Source organism: Ambystoma mexicanum, chromosome 5q (assembly GCF_040938575.1).
Source record: "Ambystoma mexicanum isolate Mex_15411 chromosome 5q, UKY_AmexF1_1, whole genome shotgun sequence".
NCBI lineage: Eukaryota > Metazoa > Chordata > Amphibia > Caudata > Ambystomatidae > Ambystoma > Ambystoma mexicanum.
The window spans coordinates 822,312,252-822,334,722 of NC_090933.1; the positions used below are offsets into that span (position 1 = coordinate 822,312,252).

Sequence of the window (22,471 nt, forward strand, 5' to 3'; positions counted from 1 at the left end):
ATCTTCCAAGTTAAGACTGAGTTATGATTTTTCATACGCATGTCGTCGGGGTGCCAGCAACAGTTACGGGAGACCCTGCGCAGGGTCCCCAAGATGCAGGCCTGCTTGCGGGGGACCCCATGCACTGTTTGAAAGGTGCACCCACAGAGCGAGCAAAGGTAGCTGTTCTGGCTGTTTATGCTTTGCCTGTGGGCGTGTCAGGGGCGTTCTGGCCGTGATTTAGAATTACGGTTACAGTTACTTGCATTTTTTATTCTACATGCAGGCTCATGCAGTGTCCTTCTCGGCGCGCGTCCCTTGTGGGATTTCTGTGCACATTTCGATGAATCGTGCCCCAAAGTGTACAAATGCTCATTATGCTTTCACATACACTGACAACGTACATTGCATTCCTGCACACCCACGTTCACAGGTCCTTGCTTCTCATGTGTTCCACCTTTGAGCTGTGCCTAACACGTAATCCAAATATAGGCCCTGGGGAAGAAACCCAGTGAAAAAGATGGTATCCATGGCAACAGAGATCTCTGTATATGTGGTCAAATGCTGAGCTAAGGTCCATAAAGGTCACGTAGACAGCAAGAAAATCATATTTGCACAGTATCAAATATAAATGTATACATTAATTTATAGTGCCCATCCCAGATCTAAAATCTAGCTGTGTGTCGGATAGAACATTGTTTGCCGTCACCCATTTTTCCAGTCTTCCCATAATGCCAGAGAATATTTTGAGGATGGCAGTAATTTTGACCCCTTCTTGTGAATGGGTACAATGGTACTGACTTTCCAGCTAGCAATGATAGTGTTCGTATATCGAAGAGCATTAGAAGCCTGTGTAAGGAACGGGGAAAAACAGCTCAATACAGAGGCAAAAAAGGTCATTTGGGACACCATCAGACTCAAGCACGTAGTTGAGGTTCTGCCTTGCAATGGCCAGTTCCACCTCCTTCAACAAGTGGGGAAGCAATGGTGTGTCCCTCAGAGATGCCATGGCCAGTGGTATCTCAATATCAATCACAGAGGAGTACTCTATAAAGAAGACAATCATTAGCTTGGTGGCTTTAAAGCCAGCCCTCTTCACTGCACTATACAGGTTACTAAAATGGTTGACTGAGTCTTGTTCGTGAACTAAATATCGGAGACTGAAGTACCACCAAGGTCAACACTGGAGCAATTGCAAGCAACGATTCTACAGAAATTCTTGCTATCATTGGAAATGGCAGCTATACATCGTGCCCCAATGATCTTGGGCAATTTCCCGCTTTCTTCTTCAAGTTGTCTTTTATACTCTCTGCGCCACTCCCTAATAAGGGCAATAACCGGGTCCTTACCCTTGAGTGCAACCAGGTGAGCCTTTTTATTTTCTTTACTTGTGGCCAATAGCCATGAATTAGTTTGAGCCATAGAATTAAAGGATACATCATTCATAGTGATAAAGATCTCTACACATTTTTTAATATTAGAGTCAAAAGCTTTAATAATTAGTAGGGGTGATGTGTGCATGTTTGAGCATGTTGATAGGACATCTTTGTTCAAGGCCACACCTTTGTCCAGGAGGTCATACTCTATGCCCCCCCCCAAGCAAAGGACCCAAGGGTAAAAGGTATTTATGACCATGGGCCTTCCCGCCCCCAGTCCAGGCAAGAGATAGCGGACAATGGTCACTAGATCAGGAGTCAAGGATTTCAAACTCATTGATGCAGCCCCAGCATTTCATGGGGACCAAGATATAATCAATAATACTGTGGAAGCGCCCATTATTCAAAGTATCGTTACCAGCAGATGGCGAGTCAAACCTACTGTTAATGGCTCTGTGACTGGTTTCCAGCAGTAGATCTCAAAGAGCCCACCATCAGACTGGGACTAGGGACTGAGAAAACCCATTTCTCATTCAGATCAATCATAAGGTCCTCACCTGAGCCCAATATAAGGTTGAAATCTCTGCCAATAATCAGTGGAAGGTCTCTGTGCATAAGACCCTTCAAAACATCTAGAAGACCAAGGGACCTTGCACCATTCCTATAGTAGACGTTTATAAAGCCAAGCATTTTATGCGCAGGGGTTGCAGTAGAAATTGAGTTCCCGAAAGTCTAAATGCAGGGAAAACAGAGATAGGAGACCAAAATGCTATCATACTATACATAGAAAATAAAATCTCAAAGTTAAAGACATGGGATGTGTTTTCATAAGTAAATTTGGGTGTGTTTTTGAAAGTCAAATTTGGGTGTGTTTTCATAAGTCAAATTTGGGTGTGTTTTTCATTTAACTTTTGGCCCGCAATTGTAACCTGCTAGCCCATTGACTGTTCCATTACCGCTGTACTTGCATATTTCTCCTACTGCCTCCTCTCTGTACCTGCCCATGGCATTATCTGTTTCTCCTATCTACTCCAATGGCTTCTCTCTCAACTATCCTTCACTTCTCACTAAGTCTGGTAAGAAGAAATTTAAAAAGGATATCTCGTCCTCCAACCCATGTCTCCACATTGTTGATACCTATTCCAGCGCCTCTGCCAGACAAACCCTCACTGACATCCTCTTTGTCGTTCCTTCGCCAAATCTCTGGACCCCTCATATGATCTCTGTGCTCTGTCCTGTCTCCTCCTCTCCCATTAATGGTGGCACCCACTGGGAAGTCCTCATGGATTCCCTTGACTCCTCCAGAGTTATCATTAATGTCTCCCTAAATGGTATTGTCATGGTGCAAGGCCCTCAGGCCAATCTCCTCCTCTTTGATAGGCGGTTTCCTTGCCTCATCAACTTCCTCTCATCTCCAGCTGTCCCTTACTCTCCTCCCTTGGCTACCTTGCCTTCTTTTCCTTCCTCTTCTGCCCCATCTCAAGCTCCCTCTACACCTCAATAGGGTGTACCTCTTATTTGTACCCCCCCGGAAGGTCTTTAAGGCTGGCAACCTTCACCTTCCCACTCTCAACTATCGCTGTGCTGTCAAGCACTCCTCTGACATCTGCCACCTCCTTGAAGAACTTGACCTTGATGTCCTTGGTCTTACTGAGGCATGAGTCACGGCCAGCTCTGTCACAAGCTTTGACACTCTCCTCCCTGATGGCTACCAGATCCTCTCTGCCCCCAGATCCATCCGGCCTGGAGTGGGTGTAGCCCTGATCTTCCCTGAGTGGATTCCTGCCTCTCTCATCCCCACTCAGACTTACTCCTCTTTCGAATGCTTTGTCTTCAGGCTCTCTTTCTCTCCTAGCCACTTTCTTACTGTTGCTACTCTCTAGCGGCCCCCTGGTCAAATCACCTCTTTTCTATCAGAGTGGGCAGACCTATCCTTCTCCCTCCTGGCCTCCACCACTCAACTCCTCCTTCTTGGTGACCTCAGCATCCATCTTTATTCTCCCTGTTCCTCATCTGCGCTCTTTTGCGACCTCTGCGATTCGCTCTCCCTCTCTAACCTCCCCTCTGGACCGATTCACTCTGCTTGTCACACACTTGATGTCTTGATCTCCTCTGGCCTCCCCCTCTCTATTCCCCTCACTGCTTCTCTCTCCTGGAGTGATCAATGCCTCCTCTCCTCCCATCTTTCCATCTCCTCCCCTCAAGCCAAGCCTACCTAAAGATTGCCACCCACCTTCTCAGACATACGGCCCATGAAGCATGTTTCAGTCGAGGCTTTCGCTGCCACCTTCTCCCCACCCTCCACCCCTGGCTGACTCACACCCTGACACAGCCCTGTCCCTGGTTTATTCCTCTATTCCTGCTACTCTTGATGCTCTTGCCCCTGTCATAAGGATATGTTTGAAGTCCAAAGCTAAATGCATTCTTGGTATGACTCTGACCTAGCTACACTGAAACCTAAGTGTAGGGTGGCTGAGAGGGAATGGAGGGCTTCTTGCTCATCCTCAGACAAACTGGACTCCTGCCTGCTCCAAAGGCAATACTGACTCTCTGTCCGCACCAAGAAGAGAGACCACATTCAAGCCGGTGTTTCTGCGGCATCTAACAACTTGGCCGAACTCTTTAAAATCTGTAAGGAGCTGGCCAACCCTACCTCAGTGTCCATCCCTCCTCTCGCCTCCCAGGCTCTTTGTAATGCCCTTGCCTCTCACTTTATCTCTAAAACCCAGGACATCTTGTCCACCCTCTCCTCTGCTCCCCCTTCTCGGCCCACTCCTTCTCAGCTTACTGACCTTCAGGTCCCCCTTCCCCTTTTCTCCTCCTTTCCCCTTTTCTCCCCTGATGAGGTCGCAAGACAAGTCCGAACGATGAAAGCCTCATCAAAACAGGTCCATCCCTGTTCCTCTAAAACCATTAAGGACCACATTGATACCCTCACTCCGGCCCTTCTGATTTCTGCAACCTCTACTTTGTCTCTGGATCTTTCCCCTCCCCACTCAAGCACTCCCTTGTGCATCCTCTCCTCAAGAAACCCTTGTATCTCTTCAGCTCCCAGTGTATGCAAGGATTACATTTAATAACCTCTGCATTGTCCACAAGGTTTTGTGGGGTCTGGGTCCAAAATACCTTCAACTATCCATCTGTAAATACCTCCCTTCTCGAGCCCTTCGCTCCTCTACTTCTAACTACCTCAGGGTCAGTTGTTTTTCAAAGAAACGTGACAGTGGTAGATCTCTGTCTTCGGCTGGGGCCTCCCTTTGGAACAGCCTGCCTGCCACCTTGAAACTTGAGGAGAACCATCTCCGGTTTCTCTCTCTGCACCATGCACCTGGCCGCCATCTGTCCTTCGGGCCCAGGTACCTGCTCACCCTGCCACCCTACACTGCCTCCGGCCCACTACTTGCACTGGGATCTGTATCTGTACCCATACAGTCCCCCACTCACTTTCTTCTGCACTTATCAGAAATACCCTATCTGACTAACTTAGCACTTGCCACTTGCTGGCTGAACTACCACTGTTTATCGCATTTATTTATTTATTTATTTATTTATTTATTTATTTATTTATTTATTTATTTATTTTACTTATTTAATATTTATTCTGTTTCTCTCCTCTGTTCTGCACTTTCCACTTCTCCCCCCTTCCATGCACTTTCCCCCTTTCCTTTCCCATGCACTTGTGCGTTCTCAATGTTACTCGGCCTAGTAAGATCGTTGTTTTTGTTCTCCCCTGTTCCTCTCCCTTTGCCTGGTCATGCTCTGAAACACTTGTGTATAAGCGTGATATAAATAAAATATAATTTAATTTAATTTCATGTATAAAAAACAATACCCCGAATATTGCACAAGAATAGCGAGTTTAAAACAATAGACTGCGTGCCTCATTACAATTGTGCCAGTCCAGAAATAACGGTCCTGGTAAACCTACGGGCACCGTTGTTTCCGGACAGGCACACTACAACTCTGCGGGTGGATGCCGTCCCACCCGCCAGGATCAGATCTGCCGGGCGGAACGGCGCCAGCTCACAAAGTTCTCACAGGAGCACTGGCACCGTTCTTAATGGTCCCGGTGCTCCCTTGTCCCAATTCCCATGAGACTAACAAAATTAACGGCCACTGGACTCAAATTAGCCTGGTGGCACTGGGAAGTGAGACGCTGGTAATTTTTTACAGGTCCGACGGAAACACGCCGATAGCACCGGAAGGGTTACCGCCGGACCCATAACGAGGCCTATGAGTTATATATAAAAGGTCGAAGGCTAAATATCTACAAAGAAGCAGGCATATGCAAATAAATGCAAATTGTGCAACTATAAGCAAATATACTAGGCAGAATTCTATGCACAGAAATTCACAGATGCAGCATTATAAAAAAGCAATACTGAGAATACACTGTATAATAGTGTCCATTGCCGGGTGAAAATATAAGTAACCCTGGACTAGTACATGTATTCATAATTCATGGAATATCTGGTGCAAAAGATAACCACTGAAACAAGTGTCAAAACTAGTCAGTTTATAGGCTCAGATACAATGATTATGAGGAAATGGATAGGATTGCCACAACAGCTTAAGGGGCTGCCATAGTCTGACGGCCCTCCCTCACCCAGTTACCTCAGTGTAACAGGTTATCAGTCATAGAATCCAATGGCAGGAAGAGGACAGTGGCAAATGGGACCTTGTTAGTTCTTCCCCATGCAGACCACGTAGAAACGGCTAATCAGGTAACAGCACAGGACCAGGGCCCAATCAATCGCCTGCAAGAACTTGCCAGCACGCAGCATAAGTGTCTCTGGCCACTCAGATCAAACTCACTTAACATGATAAGTGATGGCTAAGTCAGGTTGGAACAATAGCCGACAGCCCATAACAGTATGAGGCAGAGAGGGGGCTTGGCCACTCACAGCACTCATGGGTGCGTAATTCAGGGACTGTGAGGCTGCAAGCACAGCCCATCGCAGCACAGCAGAAGCCTTCCTCCTTCTTCATGGTTCTTCTTCACTGTGGTCCTATATCGCTGCATGGGGATCTGCCACACCGTTCTTAGCTGGGTCTAACCCTATCTTGCTAACTGCCACCAATTCATCCAAATGGATTCTTCAAGATCACCAACTCTACCTATCACATGTTGAGTCCCGCAAGGATCCATCATCTTCCCTTTGATCCTCAACCTTTACATGCACCACTCCACACAATATTCTCCAATAAACAGATGACAAGCAGATCAAATTCAAGATCTACCCTCCCAAAGACATCCACAGGGTGAAGTCATGCCTCACATGGATCCAGTTCTGCATGTCCTGTGTTTATGTGAAGCTCTTTCCCTTCAAGACCAAATTCCTTGACATCCAGACCTGCCTCTGCTATGGACCTTGAGAGCTTCACACACCAGCTGACAACCCGCACCTACTTCCTTGGAGTCTACATTGACATACATCTTTCAATCATAGCAAGGAAGGGAAAAATGGCTTGGTAATAACTTTTTTTTTATTGCAGAATGTCAAACCCTTCTTCCCAGCAAATTGCTTCAAATCTGCTTTCGAAGCCTTGGTTCTCTCCCCCCGGGATGGTGGGAATGCCCTCATGGAAGACCATCAGTGGACCACTCTGGCACCCTTGAGGTTTGTCCTACATACTACAGGATGGCTCATCAATGGTCTCCACAATTCAACCACATCACCCTGACCTTCATTGAATGCCACTGGGTGCCACTGCAAGCATGTATCACCTTCAAATCGTGCGGCATCATCTACAAGGCTATTGCCCTCAAGTCCTCAAGCTACCTCTGGCTATGATCCAGAAGTAGTGAATTCCACTGGTGCCAGAAGAAAAGATCCAGAAGACAGGCCTTCTTTGTCTATGCCTAAGACTCTGGAATCTCCTCCTTGTCAACATGAGACTTGCCCCCTCTCTTCTACATTTCAGGAAGGAGCTCAATGCCTTCCTTATCAAGCAATGGTGCCTCCCTAACACCTAGATCCACACAAACCTCATGACCCACCTAACCTAAGATTGGTTCATCAGCCCTCTCCCCTTCCCTCCATCAATGTTTGTAGAACCCTTGCTGCCAAATTGCCTGCCCTCCTACTCCCCTGTTGTTAGCTTCCGACCACCTTGTATTGATCTGCTTAACTCACCAAGTACATTCCCCTTATGACTTGTGCAGCTCTCAAATGCTTACTGAAGCTAGGTCTGCTCTCAATAAATGCCCTAATTTTAATGGTGATTATAATAACATTAATAAAACTAGTCGTGGAAAGAACTCTACATGTCCTTCTGATATAAAGTTCTTATAGTAATGTAAATATTCTCCCCTTGTCGCGTTGTCTATTTTCCCAAAGGTAGATGTGAAAACCCTTGCAATCTTGTTTTCTGAGTTTCTGCACCCAATTCCAAGTGCCAACCAATTAGAATCTTGGTCACTATGCTCAAAATGATGTAACCCTCCATGTTCTCCACTGGATTTAATACACAAATGTGTCATATTGTCAGATCCTTTTTTAAGGGTGGAAGCCATCTACTTGTTTTTGGATTCCCTCCTTCTTATTGATCTTGGAGTTCTTTAACCTTATCCATAGCTTTCTCCAAGTCGTCTTTTAATGCATGCTGTCTGTCTCTACCATAGCTTGTTACCGGCCCTCTTGTGTATTGTCTTGGAAGTGTAACATACCATTGTCACTTTGTGTGGGTTTCATTGTGGTGAAGGACCTCCATATAGAGGAACCCGCCCCGCCCCACCCAGAGTCCATCTGTAATTTCCAATGGGCTTCCCACTCTGAATAATCTGTCCCTATTATCGCTGGGTAATATGAAATGAAACAGGAGATATCACTTGTATTTAGCAACAGATCTTAAACAGATGCAACTACTCGGTGTGCTCTGGAGGTGGTTTTATGTCAATGAGATCAAAACATTTGACCTGGGTTATGTGGTTGCCCATTAAATTGAAATCATGTTAAAAAAAAACAAACATACAGAGACTTCATTTCCCCATAGTTGCTCTTTATTGTGGCTTTTGGGCTAATCACAGAGTAGAGTCTTTTCTCAAAGTCAACGGAATATTCAAATCTTCCCTGATTTTATAGTTTAAGTAGAGGCCATGCCAGCCACTAATCTAATGCAGTAGTGCTCACATCATAAAAGCTGCCTACTGTTGCAGCTTTCCATGTGGCTGACAGAATTTGTTTATGGCCCTCTTTAGGTATTATCCTTATACCTTATTATTCATTGCCCATTTGTCATTGCTTCTTTAACTACAGCCAATGTACTTTTTAGTGACTGAAATGCACAGCCTGTTTGCCCCAATGCTCTACCATACGAGCTAATGATGAATCATTTTACCTTCCCATTTTCTTCCTGTAGTAGAGCACCATTGCTTCTCCCCTCCTTGATAAGCTCCATTTTAAACATAGATTTGCACGAACATAATGCCTCAGTAAGTGAGTAAATATCTTAATTTCTTTGCACTACTTTTTCTAAACCAAGGAAAAACAGATCATTTGCATAATGCTCAGAAACCTCATAACTATCCCATCTCTCTGTGCTCTTACTTTCTGTTGCCCCTCTTCCACTTCCCCACCGCTCTTTTTATTTACTTATTGTGTCCTTATACTTTTTTTGCCTTTATGACAAATTCTCAGACACAAAGTCATTAAAAATGAATAAGCAATCAGCAGTCTCAATCAGGAGAATACTGAAAGTCAACAGTAATAGGGAGCTGTGCATGTCTACAGACAAAAGGGAGTGTGAATATTCATATGTGTTAAAGGGCGTTGACACATCCCTTGGTGGTCTGGGTCAATGTCGATGGCCCTTGATTGTCTGGGATCCAGCCTGGAGGATGGCTGGTGCAGGGAAGGGCTCCCCATGAGATGACATTGTCTCTGGGGGCCAATGCTTATTGTGATGACTAAGCGCAGTCACCTTAGATGTTTTGTGTTCAAGTAGAGCAATAACCCTAGACAAAGCCGGTCACAGGCACATGAGTCAGCAATCAATCAAATGGTGATAGAAAAGTATCATAAAATGCAGACTCTAGTGAGAGACATGTGGTGCCCAATGAGATCCCAACAGAAGCAGATGATAAAATAATCCCAGAGGGTGTGCAACAGGTTGAGAGTTGTAGTTTTTGGTACTGCTCTGGTGTGGACAGAGTACTGTGCCAGATCTTATTCTCACATTTGTGAGTTCCCAAAAATTAGGCTCTTCATCCAGAAGCACTTAAAAATGTCAAGTCTCCAGATGAGCAATCAGGTGCTCAAATCTTGCTTGGCCCTGATATATTATTTTCAGTGCCATGTTCCTAATGTGTTCCACACACAGTTTTTTAGGTCCACTGGAATTAAGGCAGAGATCGTTAGAGGCACACCAATCCTCAATTCCAGATAGACAGTCAGGAATGAGCGAGAGAGGAGAGGTGGCTGAGGGGAATCTGAAGGAAAGCTGAGTCATCCGCATAACACTGAAAGTTAGAGGAGAAGGTAGAGATCAGGTGGACCAAAGGGGCCAAGTAGAGGTTGAAAAACCAGGGTGAGAGTATAGAGCCCTGGGGAACGCCACAGGTAGAGAGAGGTGGCAGAGAGATTGGGACCAGGTTGGACCTGGAAGGGGGGGTGGCCAGTCCAAGAGGAAGGAGGTCACTCCAGGGTCTAGTCCGTGATGCCCAGGTTCTCACTGAGTCGATTGATCAGGATGGCGTTGTTGACCATGTTGAAAGCAGAGGAAAGAAAGAGGCTGAGGACAGAAGGAATGCTGGAATCAAGGTTAGAGGGCAGATCTTCACAGGTGTTCAGGAGAGCAGTTTCCATGCCTCTGGCAGCTCTGAAGCCAGACTGATGGTCATGGAGACAACCAACAGATTCAGTGTGGAGAGTAAGCTGGGAGATGGCAAGCTTTTCCAAGAGTCTGCCCAAGAAAGGGTTGATGGAGATTGGGCAATAGTTTGCCAGGCAGGTAGGATCAGCAGACAGCTTCTTGAGGAGTGGGTGCGCAGGGCAGTGCTTAAGGAGAGAGGGGAACGTTGCAGTGGCTAAATAGTGATTACAGAAATCCGCCAAGGCTGGAGCGAGGGTGTCAATATGGTCCTTGATGGTTATGGAGGAGCAGGGAACACATGTTTGGACGACGCTTTCATAGATCGGACTTTTCTAGAAACCTTGTCAGGTGTTGTCAGAGAGAAAGAGGAAAAAGGAGGAGGAGAGGTAGAGATGGCCAAAGTGGGCGCCTAGAGAGGAAGAGAGAGAGGAAGAGGAAATAGAGGACAGGATGTCCTGAGATTTAGCAGAGAAGTGAGAGGCCAGAGCCGTACAGATGGCCTTGGAGGGAACAAGAGAGGTAGAGACTGCAACAGAATTGACCAGTTCCTTGCAAATTTTAAAGAGTTTGGCCGTGTTGGTAGAGGCCGCAGAGACGCAGGCTTTAAGGTGTGCTCTCTTCTTGATGAGGGTTATTGCTTTGACTGGCATTCTGGTGCAGCCAGTCTAGGTATTTCTAAATGTGGCCTGGCATGCATTATTGTAATGTTATTACGTGTCTGCACTGGTCTACATTGTGCAGCCAGTTGGACATGTTTTCGTTGTGGCATGGCATTTTTAATAGCAAAGCATTAATGTTCCTGTGCACTGTTGGTGACTTGCGTGTATTGGATTGTTGTTACCCTACAAAACAATTGCAAACACTGTGGCTTTATAGCCAATTTTTCTCACAAAGTGTGCTGTATATTGCATTAAAATACATATTTATATCTTTCTCCTAGTGCAGTGTGTGGCATACCCCTTCAGCAGCACGTTCGTGTATGTTGCGCAAGTGTGACAATCTAGGCCGGCCCAGAGTGTGGCGCGACCCGTGGTTTGTTGCCGAGTTGGGGGGGCCTCAGCATGGCTCGCAGGCGGGCCCCATATTTTGTGTTACGCCACTGTGCTAGACCATTAAGGTCCCTCTTCTGCCTCAGAGAGAACTCTTGTAACTCATGTACTAAAAATGGGAAGCGATGGATACTTTAAGGGGTCTGCCTTGAAAACCAAGTGTTGAAATGTTACTTTGTTAGTGAATTTGTCAACTAAATATAGGTAATGTATGGTTACAAAAAGTTATTACTTACCTTAGTTATGTTCTGCCATTCTTAAAAGTATACATAGGATTTACTTACCTTAAATAAGCTGTGTGCCTTCTAAAATAAGTATTCTCAAAGTCTTACTTTCCTAAGAAACTGTCTCGCCATTCTAACAGAAAGTAGAGAGACGGTTAACTTACTCACCTGTGAATTGGGCTCCCCTCTTCACAGAAGTAATGCTGTTGGTTTCACTTTATTATTCCTGTTAGGATAATTGTATGAGTGTCCCCAATTGGTTCTTCCTACCTCTGACTTGCTGCTAGCCTGTCCAGAATAAGTCTGCCTTAGGTTATACTTACATTTAAGTTGCTGAAAGCACCTTTAAAAAGTATATAGGTTTTACTTACCTTGTGTTAGCTGTGTGCCATCCTAAAACAAGTTTAAGAGTTATTGCTTACCTTAATCTGTGTTGAACTGATCTGAAAAGGCAACCTGTAATAGTATATTACAATATTAGGTTTTACCTGCCTAGAATAGCTTTGTGCCATTCTTGAAAAGTGTTCTTTAGGTGTAGCTGAACCTGGTATGCATAATGCAATCCTCAACTAGTGTAAACATTTCTTACCGATCTTAGACTGCGTTCCACTGAGTTGAAAAGTAAGTGTAATTGAATATTACACCCAAAGGTCCAATTCCCCTAGAATAAGTGTGTTATCCTGATTCAGAGTTGAAAAGTATATTGTCCAGTTGACTTACTACGTGTTTTCTTGCTGAGCATCACAGTATAACTGCTAGGCTCTACTACCCTGTATTACTGTAAGTAATCCAAAAGTAACTATTCTTTTTGACTTCGCTCGAACTACTGTTATGTGTTCCACATAAGGTTATATGCTTTGGTCTGTGTACCTGCAAGCATAGTGTTGTGTTTTTTTATAATGTGTTTATATGATCTGTGATAGTGCTTATTTCCACCAAGATTTATTGGGGCATACTTGTATTTAAATAAACCATTTCTTTTTTACAATGTATACTATGTCAGTGTTTCTTTCGACCATATGTGTATTACAATTTCTTTGTACTGATTCTACAGCCCTCGCTCCCTCCTAAGATAAACCTGGCTGCTCTCTCTACGCTACCATAAATACAGGTGGTACAGCTTTATACTAAGAGAGGAGTCTTGTACTGTCACAGTTGAATTGTTTTACTTAGCCCTTAGTTGGAAAAACTGTCCTAACAGAAGTGTGGCAGCGTAGTGCGAATGAGAGTTCAAATTATCACCCCTTCCCAAGCCGCAGCAGTGGAACTGAGCATAGAGGCCATCAGTCAGAACCGATTTAATTGCATTGAGATGTAGGCCTGCGAAACCAGAAAGGAATGTGAATGGCCGAGCACAGGCAGGCTGTGCCCGTCCCGCAGGACAACCCCATGGGAGCTGGGGTAGAGGTCTTGAGCTGGAAAAATATGCTAGGAGAATGGCCATCCGATTTTAACTGCCAGATGCCTGTGAAACATAATACCTAAATCCATCAGAGTTTGGTTATTTAGTGAGGTCCTTGGAAGGCCCAGATGACTCTCCAGGAAGGGGCAGCTGATAAAGAGCAAGCCAGGAGTGAAACACCCTGTGATATGTGATACATGTGATACTAGAAGCAGGAGGTGATGCCAACAAATTTTGTTCAGTGACAGGGAGGCATGGTGCGGGCACCCACATGTCTGGCATCAAGAGATGCATACCATTTTTTAAGGAGACAATTTGACTTTGGAGTTATCCACTGAGCTCATGTTAGCAACCAGGTACATACCATGTGACTAAGCCAATGGGGAGTGTACATTCAAGGTACCTCGCAAATTAGGTAGCGAAGAACCAAGACGATGGAGTAGGGAGACCATGCATTAGAGGACAAGGGTAGATTACAATGTGGCCGATTGTTCAAGGGACAATAGGGGACTAGTAGTATTTATTTAAGTTGGAGCCAATGAGGGTGGAGGGGTTAACACTGTATACTGTTTACATCACGAGTGACGCTCTCTTCCCTTAAAACCTTGTACTTGCTTTGAACTAACATGGAACTCCATGTCAGTTTGGCTCTACAGGACCTCTTGTCACCTTCTTCCTTTATGTATACAAAATGTGCTTTGTTTTCCTTGCAAAACGGTGCACTAAGCCTTTTTCCTTAGAGGCATGCTTTTTATTGTCTGGCTGTTTGGAGTTCTTGCCTTACAGGATCCACAATTAGGAATCCCCAGACAAATGTGGCATCTGCCCTTAAGTGTCAGGTAACTAGAACATCCTATTTCAAGGCATTTTTCAAATGATAGTAAGCTCATATTAACATCAGAGCACTCGACAGAGCTCACCTTCTTATTAGTGAGCTTCTCATCCTTATTCGTCTTTGTGCAGACAATAGACCTTTCATACAGATGATCGTCAATGGAATTCTGAAGATGACACTTAGGTGTTTTCTGCTTCTGGCACTCCTGCAGTAATTGGAAATACATTACATCAGTATAGTGACCATCATTGTACACAGGTTACATTGAAAATAAATGTAGGAATATATTTGAGTATGGCAATGTATTTTTGAAAATACATATGCCCCAATGATAGGTGATAGTTTGACAAACAATTATAAGTACATTTCTGTTGTTTTGAACCATCAGGCATAGGTTGTACTACAGCAATGCATTAACAGAGAGTGACACAGAATGGATGATTTCATAATTGTGAATATAGCCCCTATGAGTGATAGCCATGTACTCAAATATGAGGAAGAGATGTGGCGTTTCACACAATATATTAGTGCACATTAAAGTAGCTGGCAGTTTCTCATGTTTTTATAACAGAGTGGAGGTATTGCACGATCCAATTATTTGAAGTGACATGGTTTTGCCTGCCACAATGATTTGTGCCTGTCTCATAAAACATGAAGTGCCTCATAAACTCCTGCACTCCCAATAACGCTTAAATAAAGCACCTCTGCTGGTTAAATGGAGACCATGTCGTGGCAAATTCTGGTTTAGATTAGTAGGCTGCATGACCCTAGTAGAATCCAGTTTTGTCCACTGGTCTATGATGTGGACAGATTGGACAAACCCCTCCTAAATGGGCTATAATGAGTGCTCAACACAACCCCACTTCATCAATGATATTTATCACACAGAAAAGGGGACATATTGAGTTATTTCTCAAAAGTCAATCATAGGCTTAATTCTTAGATAATAACTCAACTTTCTTTAATGTATATGGTCTGTTTAGGCCGCATTGTTGGTAACAAGGCCTTCCCTGTCTATACCCTAAGACTCTGGAACCTCCTCAAATCAACATTAGACTCGCCCCCTCATTTCTGCAGTTTCGGAAGAAGCTCAAGACCCTCCTCTTCAAGGTATGGTTCCTCTTTAACACTTAGGTCCACACTCCTACCCTACCTGAGACCAGGTGATCTGCAATACACTATTTCATCCCCTGGTTGCTGGTAGACCCCTAGTTTCCAAATGTCCTGCTCTACCCTCCCCCTCCCCTGATCTCAGCTCCCTTGTTTCTCTGCTTCTCTCACCTTGTTCTTTACAATTAGTTAAGTGCTCCGTTGCTTCCCTAGCCAGGTCTGCCCTCAATACATACACTGATAATAATAACAATGATAATAATAATAACGAATGTCTAATAGGGATAGGGATACAACCCATCTATACCAATTTATTTAACTTCACATTCTATAATGACTTCCATATTCTTTAAAACTTAAAATTATGTCACGATTCTACATATTTTGCACATCCTATACCTTCAAAGGGAGTAACGAACATGTTTATTCTCTTAACCTCTGCATGTGCATAGTTTTGTAAAAAGTAATTGTATTTTGTATTTGCATTTCTTGAAGAACAAGGTAAAAGTTCATTGTTGTATAGAATGACGTATGCATGGGTGGGGAAGGATAACAATAGGAACATGAGCCAGGGACAGATACTGGAGGACATTAAAACCTATTTAACATTAGATGTCTGGGGTTAGTATTTGTACATGTATAAATTACATAGTGTGGTCTGAAGACAGAATGCAGGAGAGATGGGATGGGCGGCTAGTTTGGATTGGAGGTTGGAGCGACTTGTAGTGATTTAGACTTGTTTTAAAGAGTTTCACTGAAGAGATGGCATTGAAGGATCAGAGGAGAGCCTTCCAGTGGAGTGGGTCAAGAATGGAAAAGGAGCAAAAGTGGGATGAGGCACAGGGGCAGGAGACTGATAGGTTGTGAAGAATCGAGGAGCGAAGTGTTTAAGAGGGAGAGTGCAGTCAAATGCCTTGCCTGAGGTTGTGGAGGCAAGACCATGAAAGGGATTATAAATGAGTAGCCGAATATAATGAAAGAGCGATTTTGAGGCAGAGGCATGAACAAGCAACAGAACATTGTGGTTCTGAAAAATGTCTCAGTTTCATACCTGCAGCAAACCGTGAGCCTTTTCAAACTAGTATTGAGATTATGATATTGATATGCAAAATCCACTAAAACAATTGTTTGGGGATGAAGGCTAGCAGAAAGTATTAACACAGCAGGCTTTTGAAACCCTTTTATATTGCACCCACCCCCTTATACAAGTAATGTATTAGCGTTTTAACTAATTAATTAGCTTAAATGTACTTATTATCCAAGACCAGTTTCAAAGCAGGGCACCAGGCTTTGAACTGGTGTTAGCTGTGCGTTGTCTTGCTTCCAAGACAAACGTGTTGTCTCTGAGCTATTATACTCTCAGCACTCCCTCACTTCAGAATTGATTACATTTGAAATTGCACTGATCTGGTTGATGCAGATAGAACAACAGCCAAGTACTCCTTTTATCATCTAAAGAAAACTGAACAACTGGCGCTGGTTCAGTTGAAATAAAATATAAAGTGAACAATAAAACCTGCAGATATGGTTTGAGCATCTGTGGAAATGAATGACTCAAGTAATGACTCTGACCATATTATCAAGTAATGATAATATGGTCAGAGAACTATTGAATGACCATATACATAACTTATTGTTAGCTCAACTCCATAACAACAATCACTCATAGGTTTGCTTATAGAAGAAGCCTTAGCTGAAGGCTATGTCTCATACAATGAGGCAGAATTCCTTACTCCTCAAGGGCCATACATAATGCATACCACCTTTTATAGACTACCAAAAATCCCTAAGGGTGTCCTGCCATCAGCAGGAATGCGGATTACATCAGGATTAGCTTCAATACTAAAACCACTCTCCCAATTTGTGGATATTTTCTTGAAGGACAAAATACCACAGATACATTCTTAAATTACCCTCATAATAAACAATGAGTCACATTAAACAGGGTCCCTTAATACTAGAATATCCCAATGGGAAATGCTTTCTTAGAAAAGAACACTCATTTGATTATGCAACTGTCACAAACAGCATTTATGTTTGAGCAAATCACACTTTCGACAAACTTGGTTTTGCAGGCTACGTATTGGTAGATTATGTTTGTATAAATTAACTATGATTAGGCAGAATCTGTATTGGATGAGTTGAAGGGTTTAACGGAAAAAATAAATTATTTGAATTGAATGTTGCTACATATAGGCATAGCCTTACAATTTCAGAATAATTACACAACAAATGTATCGAATACAAAGTTGTTTATGAAGTTAGAATATATATTTTAAATCACATCTGAATACATTTTATCTATAGACCAAAATATCGTTTGATTGCTATTACAAGCTAAAATGCCTAAAGGTAGACCTTTTTCTCTTTTACATGTAACATTGACATTCTGTGGAGCAAAAATGACCAGAAATGTACATGTCATGGAAAAAACCATTAGTTAAGATGGAGGACTCCGTAATGGCAGTTGACAGAGCAGCAGCTCCAACAGAGGGCTCCTGCTCTTCCCTGATATTGATGAGCCAAAGATTGAATGAGCAGCACACTAAGCAACAAGAAAGAGATTGAACTAGAGGAGACGCCTATCCTGAAGAAGCCTAAGCGAAACCTGCCCTACATATTGACGATGAAGTCCCAAGTCCTACAGACATTTACACACAGCTTCTTAAAGTAGCTAAAGATGTTGGTGATTAAAAAAGAGGGCAGGACGGCTAGAGTGGCAATGAGAGTGAAGGAATTATCTGAAGAAATTACTGGAAGTTTCAGAGCCCGAAATGACTTGAAAGAAGAATTATCTCAGTTACGTGCAACAAACACAGAGCTGAGCATAAGAAGCAGGAATTTCAACCTACGGCTTGCAGGAGTGGAAAAAATCACTGAGGATGAGAAGGATATGTATCAACGGGTGTAAAAGGCACTTTTAGATTTATTTGGAAATGTAGTGATCAACCCTACAGAATTCAATGTTCATACAGAATGGGGAGAATGAACGAGAAAACACTGTGTCAAATTATTTTCACATTGACTAGAATGAGCACCAGAGAAAAATTGCTGCAATTGTTAAGTTGTTAAGAGAAAAGGGCAAATTGTTATAGAGAGGAACACAGGTGGCAATCTTTCCTGATTTTCTGAAGGAAGTAGTTGAGAAAAATAAAGCCTTTGCAGAGGTGAAATCACTAAGCACAGATCTCCAAATGAAAGTGCAGCTTAACAGTCCATCAAGGTTAAAAACATGTCTACCAGATGGCATCCAATTTAATAAACGCCTAAGGGACGTAATGCATTGGATTAAAGGGTCTCAAGTAAAAGCAATGTAACATTTATATATCTGCATGTATAGCTCATTAACCCTAGTGATCCTGTTTAATATTATTTACACAGTCTAGGTAAGGCTTTCAATATTTTCATTCACTGTAATAATAATAGTTCGTAATATTATGGTCGGGGTGGCAGGCTAATCTTTACGACTGTTAATGGTCTGGGTGGTTGCATCTTGTAGATTTAGTTAAAAATTCAGACAATAAGAAGGCATTGTTCGACCGTGCCTCTGTAGCCGGCATAGTACGGGGAGAGAATGGGGCAGACAATTCAACACGTTCAATGGCATGCAAAGAACATGTTGTAGGCACTCTCCTCTAAGGGCCTTCTGATGACGCTTGACACATGCCTTATGGTGCTTTCCTCGAGTGTTTTAGGGTGTGCTTGTCGATTAGGAGGTTATAGAGTTGAGGGGAAGCTGGCACTGGCAAATACTGGGGAAACACAGTGGAGCAGGGAAGCCGAAGTCATACAACCGGAAGGGGAGAGAAGACAATGGAGGTGAGGGTGTGGAAAATCCATTTTTGTAAGTAACCAAGATAAATAATCATAATAATTTAGCATTTATATAGCGCTACAAAGCCCCAGGTATCTCAGCGCTGCTTATTATTACCCACGGTGTGTGGTGCTCATTTATTGACCTTGGAAGGATGAAAGGCTGAGTTTGGCCCTGCCAGGATTCACGTCAGCAGGCTCTGCACAGATGTTAAAGCGAGCTCTCTACTCGCTGTGCTATCGGACCATCTGCGGATGAGGAAGCTGGTGAATGATTTCACATTATATTATCACATTACTGGGTTGAGATGAGTTACAGTAATTAGAGAATATGTTGTCCAGACAAGTAATGCTACAGAATCATTTGTGTTTTAAGAGACATGGTACTGTTTTATGAAAGATACACACATACCTACCTCTTTTTAGTCAAGTTAGAAGGTAAAGTCATCCAGGTTGTTTATGTAGAGTTAATGGATACAAATAGTTGTCATTATTACACGCTGCAGAGGCTAGAGTCTTGCGATTATCAGGCACTAGGACTTCATGGGGGCTAGGTTCTAATAATAAAGTAGATAAGAATTGTCCGGCAGGACAAGGAACTTTATATTCTGATAAAGAGGATCCGAATTCTGTGGCTGTTAGGGGACGCAGGTCTCAAGTTCTTAGAAGGGGTATTCGTGTACATATATTTGTAGTTTATTGGAGTTTAAGGAGAATGACACCTGCATGAGTAAGTAACTTCTTACTATGAACAAGAGCATGAAGCTTAAACTAATGTGGCGGCTTTGTCACATGACACAGAAAAGGATTCTGATTGCAATCAAATGCGAATTTCTGTTTAGAACATTGCAAGAAATGAACTTTGGAAACAAGATCCTACAATGGTTCCAGTTATTGTATTGCAGACCTATTGGATTTGAGAAGATGAAATAATACAATGCGTTGACTTTGTAGGAGTAGAACAACAAATATGGCTTAACATGGTTGACTTACTGCTGATTTTACAAAAGGTAAACAATACCATACATGTTCTAATGGAGAAAATCAATGGCCTTTGAGAAATCTCAGTTAATTGGTCTAATTCTGAAGCTCTGCCTCTCAAAAAATACTGCCACAAGGAGGATGTATTCCGTGTTGGCTTCTGCTGGTGCAATGGCAGATTAACATTCCTTGGCATATGGCTCACATGTGATCCAAATGAAATGATGAATGTCAATACATCCATGGATACATTTAAATTAATATCCGACCTTGAGGAGTGGTTAACCCGAGGGCTGTCCCTTTGGGGCAAAGTGAATGCAATGAAAATGGCTGCTGCTCCCAAAATGTTTTCAATCCTGTCTATGATTTCACTATTTCCTATGCAAGGGATGTATGACGAAATTGACAGATTAATTCAACCATTTGTATGAGAAGGCGCCAAGACTGACACCGTGGAAACTCCAACTGCTGCTACAGAAGGTTGGGATAAATGCTCTTAACTTCAAAATATACCATCTGGCTTTTTCATCATCCTACAGGAAGATGCAGAGCCTTTAGTAATTGTGGAGGCTAGTAAATAGGGACCTTTAGCACCACATGCCCTATTGTTAACGGTCATAAAGAGGAGAGTTAATTTAGGGGATCCTACAGAATGTTTAAGATGTCGTTGGCAGGAAATGTCCATACAATTGGGAATAGACTGATATATGATGGGCAATGCTTCATTGTGGCTTAATCCCATATTTAATCATAAGAAAAAGGTGCTATTGTGCCCTCAATGGCATCTGTCAGGTATTCAAAGAATCAACTATTTGATAATTAACGGAAGTTGGATTCTGTTTGTTTCTTTTTAAAGAGGGATGGAAGTTGCAAAATTGCACATATAAGGATTATAAAACATTAAAAAGCATTATATTAAAAACTGAGCATTTCAAGGAGGGCAATTTGGAAACAAATATTTTAGAAGAAGAGTTAGTACATTTGACCAACCAGGGGCATCTAGCCTCCGCTAGATTTGCTTACTTCACAACTCTGAAGAGGAAATATGGCATTGTTGACCAGTTGGTCCAAAGATCATGGATGAAAAATCGCTATTTAGGAATGGAGAGTCAATAGTGAGAATGTAGCATTATCATCACTAAACTGGGGGAAACAGAGCAAGGCAGGCCAAGTTGCTTAACAGAGTGTTTTGAAAACCTACTTGTACGGCAGATAAAGGGATATGCACCTTAGCTGCATGTTGGGGTTGTGGTCACATTAGGGGAATGCTAGAACATGTGGTCTGGTAATGTAATCACAAAAGTACTTTCTGGAGGGAGGTTACAGTGACCATGAACACAATTGTAAGAACAGATATTGACTTTACATTTGATATTCTGATTGATTGATTTTGTGAGGAAACTCTCAAATTGAAAACTTCCCATTCCCACAGAGATGTTGGGAATTAAGGACAGTGATGATGGGGAAAACGTTTACTAGGGGATTGGAAGGTGACAATACCACCTTTTAAAATCTGTTTGGGTGCAGGAGATGCACAGGATATCATTGGCGGAGAGGGTGCTTTTTTTAATTTGCATTTTTAAAGCACTAACACAGCCCATGGGCATCGAGGCGTTGTTAAAGGAATATGTCTCTAAGTTGCGTATTTATAAAACACTTAATACCCAGAGGTTTTTAAGAAGCGGCCCCGGGGATCAAACCTGTGTTGCTTTGTGTCGTCTTGTTTCCAAGGCGAGCACGTTGCCGCTGAGCAATCCCCCTTGGACGATTTGGAAAAGGATTTAGAAAATAAACCCCTTTGAGGAGATTTTGGCATGTTTCATGGAGATTACAATGTAAATCTTGCACGGTATGGAGAGAGGAAGCAAAGGGTGGTATATTTACTGGAATGGACGTCTGTATGGACACCACTGGTGTTTATATCTATTGTGTTATTTTGTTTCTTTTACAAATTATTATTAAAATCTACAATTAAAAATAAAAAAAAACTTTTTTAGCTCTCAGAAAAGTAAGAATATCTACGACACTCATGATCCCTCTCCATTGGCCATGCTGTCTTGAGCTGATGGGAGTTGTAGTTCAAAACATCTGGAGAGCCAAAGTTAGCAGTCCCTGGACCTAAGGCAATACGCCCTCACACTACACTTCAACCAATATGTAAATGTCGATTTTAAGAATGTTGTATTAGTGTTAAACGGTTATATTTAACCAATGAAACACTTTATTAAAAACAATAAAAACATACACAATCCGAGGAAGATGCTAATAATGCACACATGATGAGAGGTATTAAACAACAATCAGGGAATAAACAATTGTTTCTGAGATTTCAAAGTGAAATGAGAAACAACTTATCAGAAGTCAGAGTAGAGGACAAACACTTCTTGAAGAAGTCTAAACGTGTCTACGAAAACTGGAGAAGGAGAGGGAATCCTAGAGGGTGCAGATGTACCTGCTCATGCACCATTGCTAAATGGGATGTGTCCAGAAGGGCTATTCCCACAGAGAGGTGCCAGCAGGCAGAAGTCTGTGAGCTTCTCAGGGAAAGTTGGAAAAATCCATATTGGAAGCACCCCACATCTGTGAGCCTTGGAAGACAAAGCTAACCAGAGTGCTCAGAGTGGCACGCCCACACCTTCAGGGAATTGGATGACCCAGAACCTCAGCCTCCACCAGTGACACTGGGGCAAGAGGGTGAGAGACTGAGTCATGGCAGGAGAGCAAAATACTGAAATCATCCATCTGACAAAACCTTAACAGGTCGGGGGATTACCTGTTGCATTACGTTCAACCAAACCATTGTTCTGGAGGGACCTGCTAAAGACCTACAGTGAACAAACGTCCAGGAGGGACCTTTACAAATAATCCTACAGTGAAGCAAATTCAAG

At 42.9% G+C, this 22,471-nt stretch overlaps 1 protein-coding gene across 2 annotated transcripts in view; it reads right to left on the reverse strand.

Annotated features, from left to right (window-relative positions):
* Positions 1–22,471, reverse strand: part of CNGB3 (cyclic nucleotide gated channel subunit beta 3) — a 1,205,394-nt gene that overhangs the window by 982,938 nt on the left and 199,985 nt on the right. For both annotated transcript variants that reach the window (XM_069621307.1, XM_069621308.1), the window contains exon 4: positions 13,765–13,884. In XM_069621307.1, coding sequence (XP_069477408.1) covers positions 13,765–13,884 — 120 coding nt within the window. The remainder of the gene's footprint in view (positions 1–13,764; positions 13,885–22,471) is intronic.